The 3,656-nt window shown below is 42.8% G+C and overlaps 1 protein-coding gene across 1 annotated transcript; it reads right to left on the minus strand.

Annotated features, from left to right (window-relative positions):
* tmem177 (transmembrane protein 177) lies at window positions 1-3,618 on the minus strand. Its single transcript, XM_086051732.1, has 3 exons — window positions 3,432-3,618; window positions 2,492-2,731; window positions 1-1,018 (listed from the first exon to the last, which is right to left on the minus strand). Exons 2-3 carry the CDS (start codon window positions 2,690-2,692, stop codon window positions 287-289), a joined length of 933 nt encoding a protein of 310 aa, XP_085907858.1. The 5' UTR covers window positions 2,693-2,731; window positions 3,432-3,618; the 3' UTR covers window positions 1-286.
* Between the last annotated feature and the right edge of the window lie 38 nt (window positions 3,619-3,656).

Here is a 3,656-nt window from a genome sequence, read left to right on the forward strand (position 1 = left end):
TTATTTTTCTTGTAGAGAGTTTAATTCACATCTGAAGAGACCGCTGTGGACTACAGCATTTACAAAGTTGTAATTTCACATGCTAGGCAGGCATAATTATTGGCCATTTTCAGCAGATGGGATGTATACAATTGTCGATCAACAAGCGGAGAAAAGACAGGAAAATACACGAAGTTTCACACACATTTTGTTATCCTAATCACATAATTACTTTTAAAATAATAATGGAGAAAATAGTATTTTTTTTGTTGTTGTTTCTTTAAAAGCTAATCCAATAGAAGTGAACTTAAATCTTGTCCTTTTTCATTAGCGTTAGGATGCCATCCCTCCTCAAAGTGTACGGCGTGTGCTTCAGCTGAAGGATGTTGGCAGGAAACAAGTTCCCACTGGGTGCATACATTTCCTCTCCTTTCTGTCCCATGAGTGCACGCAGGGTTTTGTTTCTGGACAGAATCTTGTCATAAAACTCCACCCCGCCCTTGGCGTAGTCGCGGGACACCCCGGCGGCCCGCCGGTCCGAGCTGTAATCGGACCACTGGGTGACGGCGTCCGAGGTGAGGAAGTAGGAAATGGCGCCGAGCCCCAGCGCCACAAGGTTCACGGCTCCACGCAACAAAGTGGGCCCGGCGTGAAGGTTGAACACTTGCTTCAGCACCACGCTGTACACCCAAACCCCACCCAGGCAGAAGGGGGCAACTGCAGCACTCATAATGGGTGCGCCCGACTGCAAACGCGCCACCTCTCGCGCTATGGCAAATTTCTGTGCTTGGAGGGAGAACACCAGGGAGTCCTTGAGAGCCGTGCCCATCTGACTGTCCCACTCCACTGTTTTGCCATTGATGAAAATAGTCCGATTCGTGATGCCACTGTGGTCATCAGCAGTGCTGTTAAAGTTCGCCGGAATGCCAATTTGGGCCCCGGAAGGGAGCCATGGGACACCGGCGCTGACTGGATGGAAACCAAAGGAGGCGAAGGCAGAGAAGTTCTTGGATGAGCTGACACTGTAGTCATTTAGCACCTATGAATGACAAGATATAATATATACTTACAAACTTGGGGTTTAGTTGTCATGGGGATCGATTCTATTCATTCACTATTCATGGAATAAAGGGAAGCGAAATGGAAGGCTCATTTAGGGAGCCTGATGGTGTCAATGTGACCTCTGCAAAATATGTGACCATTTCCTGCCACGCTATAAAAAGAAGAATCGTGCCTTCTGCAGTAAAATCATTCTCACACAATCCCACGCTACAAAAGATAGCATTGTTGCTGCTATGGATATTAGGGAATTGACAATTCATTGTGTGGCCACTGGCCAGTATCATCCTCTAAACCTCAATCCTGTTCAGAACATGTGGAACATCCTCAATGTCAGCTCGAGCTATATGTCAAAGGTGTTTGTTAACTGGGAGTGATGGCAGTAAATGAGTTAAAAGAAATAGCTACAGAGTAGTTGATAGGGAAAGTCTACACACCCTGTACAATTCAAGTGATTTTTTTGGGGCGAGGAAAATAACATTCTCTTAAAACTTAGATGTGGCTGTGATCAGAATTAACCAATCACATTTCAAACTCAGGGACTCAGCACACCTGCCACTATTTAAAGTGCCTCTAATTAACCACAAATAAATTTGAGCTGTTCTAGTGGGTTTTTCTTGCCTGTTTTTTGTTTGTTTTTGCTTCCAAGCAGAAGCAGAAAATTTAGGTGTGAACACTGGCAGCTAATTTGAAATGTTCATGATTCCTTCCACCTTGCCTCTAGGTGGTATCTCACTGAGCTGTGAAGGCTTGCGAGTGTCCCCAAACGTGGTTTTTGTCAGGGTTCGTTACAGGTTGCAAAGACGTTTGCCAGACTTACACAAACAGTTTTCTTGTTGGCATCAAATTTTGAACATGTTTAAAATTTCTCAAAATCTCACAGCACACCACCAAAACATGTTTCACAAGAAGTGGATACAAAAGTTATTTTTCCCCCTAGTGGAAGAACATTTAATTGTGCTAGTCATTACACGTTGCTGGCATAAATAGTTGGGGCGGGGGGGACATTTGTCATATTAAATAAAGTATTTAATATAGGGCTCCTGAATACATGAAGGAAATGCTTATTGAAAATAAACCCAGTAGGGATTTGGGGGTCTGCAAACCCGGGTCAATTAGTGTAGCTCAGGTTTCAAAGCAACCATGGTAAAGCGGCATTTAGCCATTATGCTGCTCGCAAATATAGTAAGTTTCCAACAGAGGTGAAATCAGTCCCAAGTACAAATACGTTTAACTCTATCTTAAAACTATGCTTTTTCAAATTCCTTTAAAATCTTTAAAACATTTCAGATCAATTTCACTATACAATCTTTTAATTTCAGAAAGCTACTGATCATTTCTGCCTTGTGTGTGAAATATGCTTTCCTTGCCTTATATAAATTTTCACAACACACTAACTTAAGCACAGCATACACCAAATCTGCCCCTTCTGTAGGTATGAAAATTTAAGTACCTGCTGGAAAAGGCCTTCTAGCTTGTCAGACAGGGTGACCGGCTCCCCTTTGTACCAGGCCTGGTAGAGCTGGCGGTACGACACATCAGGGAATATGTGGTAGAACATGTTTGCCGCAAAGACGCCACCACAGCTCGCCAAGAGCAGCGGAGTTCTGTACTTCTGAAGAAGCACCGCATATTTGAGGAAGCTAGATGCCATGTGTTTATTCTCTTTGACGTCAGCTTTAGGGGGAACAATCTGTGAAGACAGATGACAAGGACAGAAATCATACTGTGCGCTCATTTCTGAGCATTTAGAGGAGTTGGTTTTGCTAGTGAGCATTAGAGGAGTTGGTTTTGCTAGTGAGCATTTGGTTCTATGGTGTTGTTTTCTGCTACTGTTCATTCATTTTTTAAATATGGCCAACAAGTGTTTTTCATACAAATAGTGACATTTCGAGGTTACAATCCTAAGAATTACATGGAACGCTCAGTTATCACCATACTTACTGTTTGTCATTTGATTGTTTTTACATTTAGGGCCTAGAAGGGATTGCCATGCATAATGGATGGATTGATGATGGATGGATGGGGGAGAGAGAGCGAGTGAGAGAAATTATGAAATTTTCGAGATTACGAACGGAGCAAACTGAATGCACTCTCAGTTACCACCGCATTTAACTTTTCATTTTGTTTTATATTTATGACCTAGACTTGAATTATGACTTTACTGCCTTAGCGTAGTGATGCTCACCACGTTCCTACCTACTTACAAACTTGGGTTATTTAATTTTGACCAAAGCGTGTCTTCACCCGGTCTTTAAAAATAAACTTCATAACTATTTGTTGATCTTGTCCACTTTTACACAATTTAAAGAACCGCCTGACACGCACATTGAGGGCTTAAACTGTACATACAACACTGCACTGAATACTGTGGCTAACGGGCTATTACTTACATGGTTTCGCTCCGTAGAAATTAAACACCATGCAGGAAAAACGACTGCATTTAGAGTTTAGAGGCGCCTTACAACTATCATATTGCTCGTATCATTTCAAGGACAGCTGTGCACTAACTTGACGTGACAACCATCATGACACAACACAACTCGGTCGTAAATCGACATCGCTGCCGTACTGCTGCGGCGCGACAGTTTTACGACGGTGAGCAACTGTCTGGACAA

Source organism: Filicampus tigris, chromosome 14 (assembly GCF_054856515.1).
Source record: "Filicampus tigris isolate MCC_2025a chromosome 14, RoL_Ftig_1.0, whole genome shotgun sequence".
NCBI lineage: Eukaryota > Metazoa > Chordata > Actinopteri > Syngnathiformes > Syngnathidae > Filicampus > Filicampus tigris.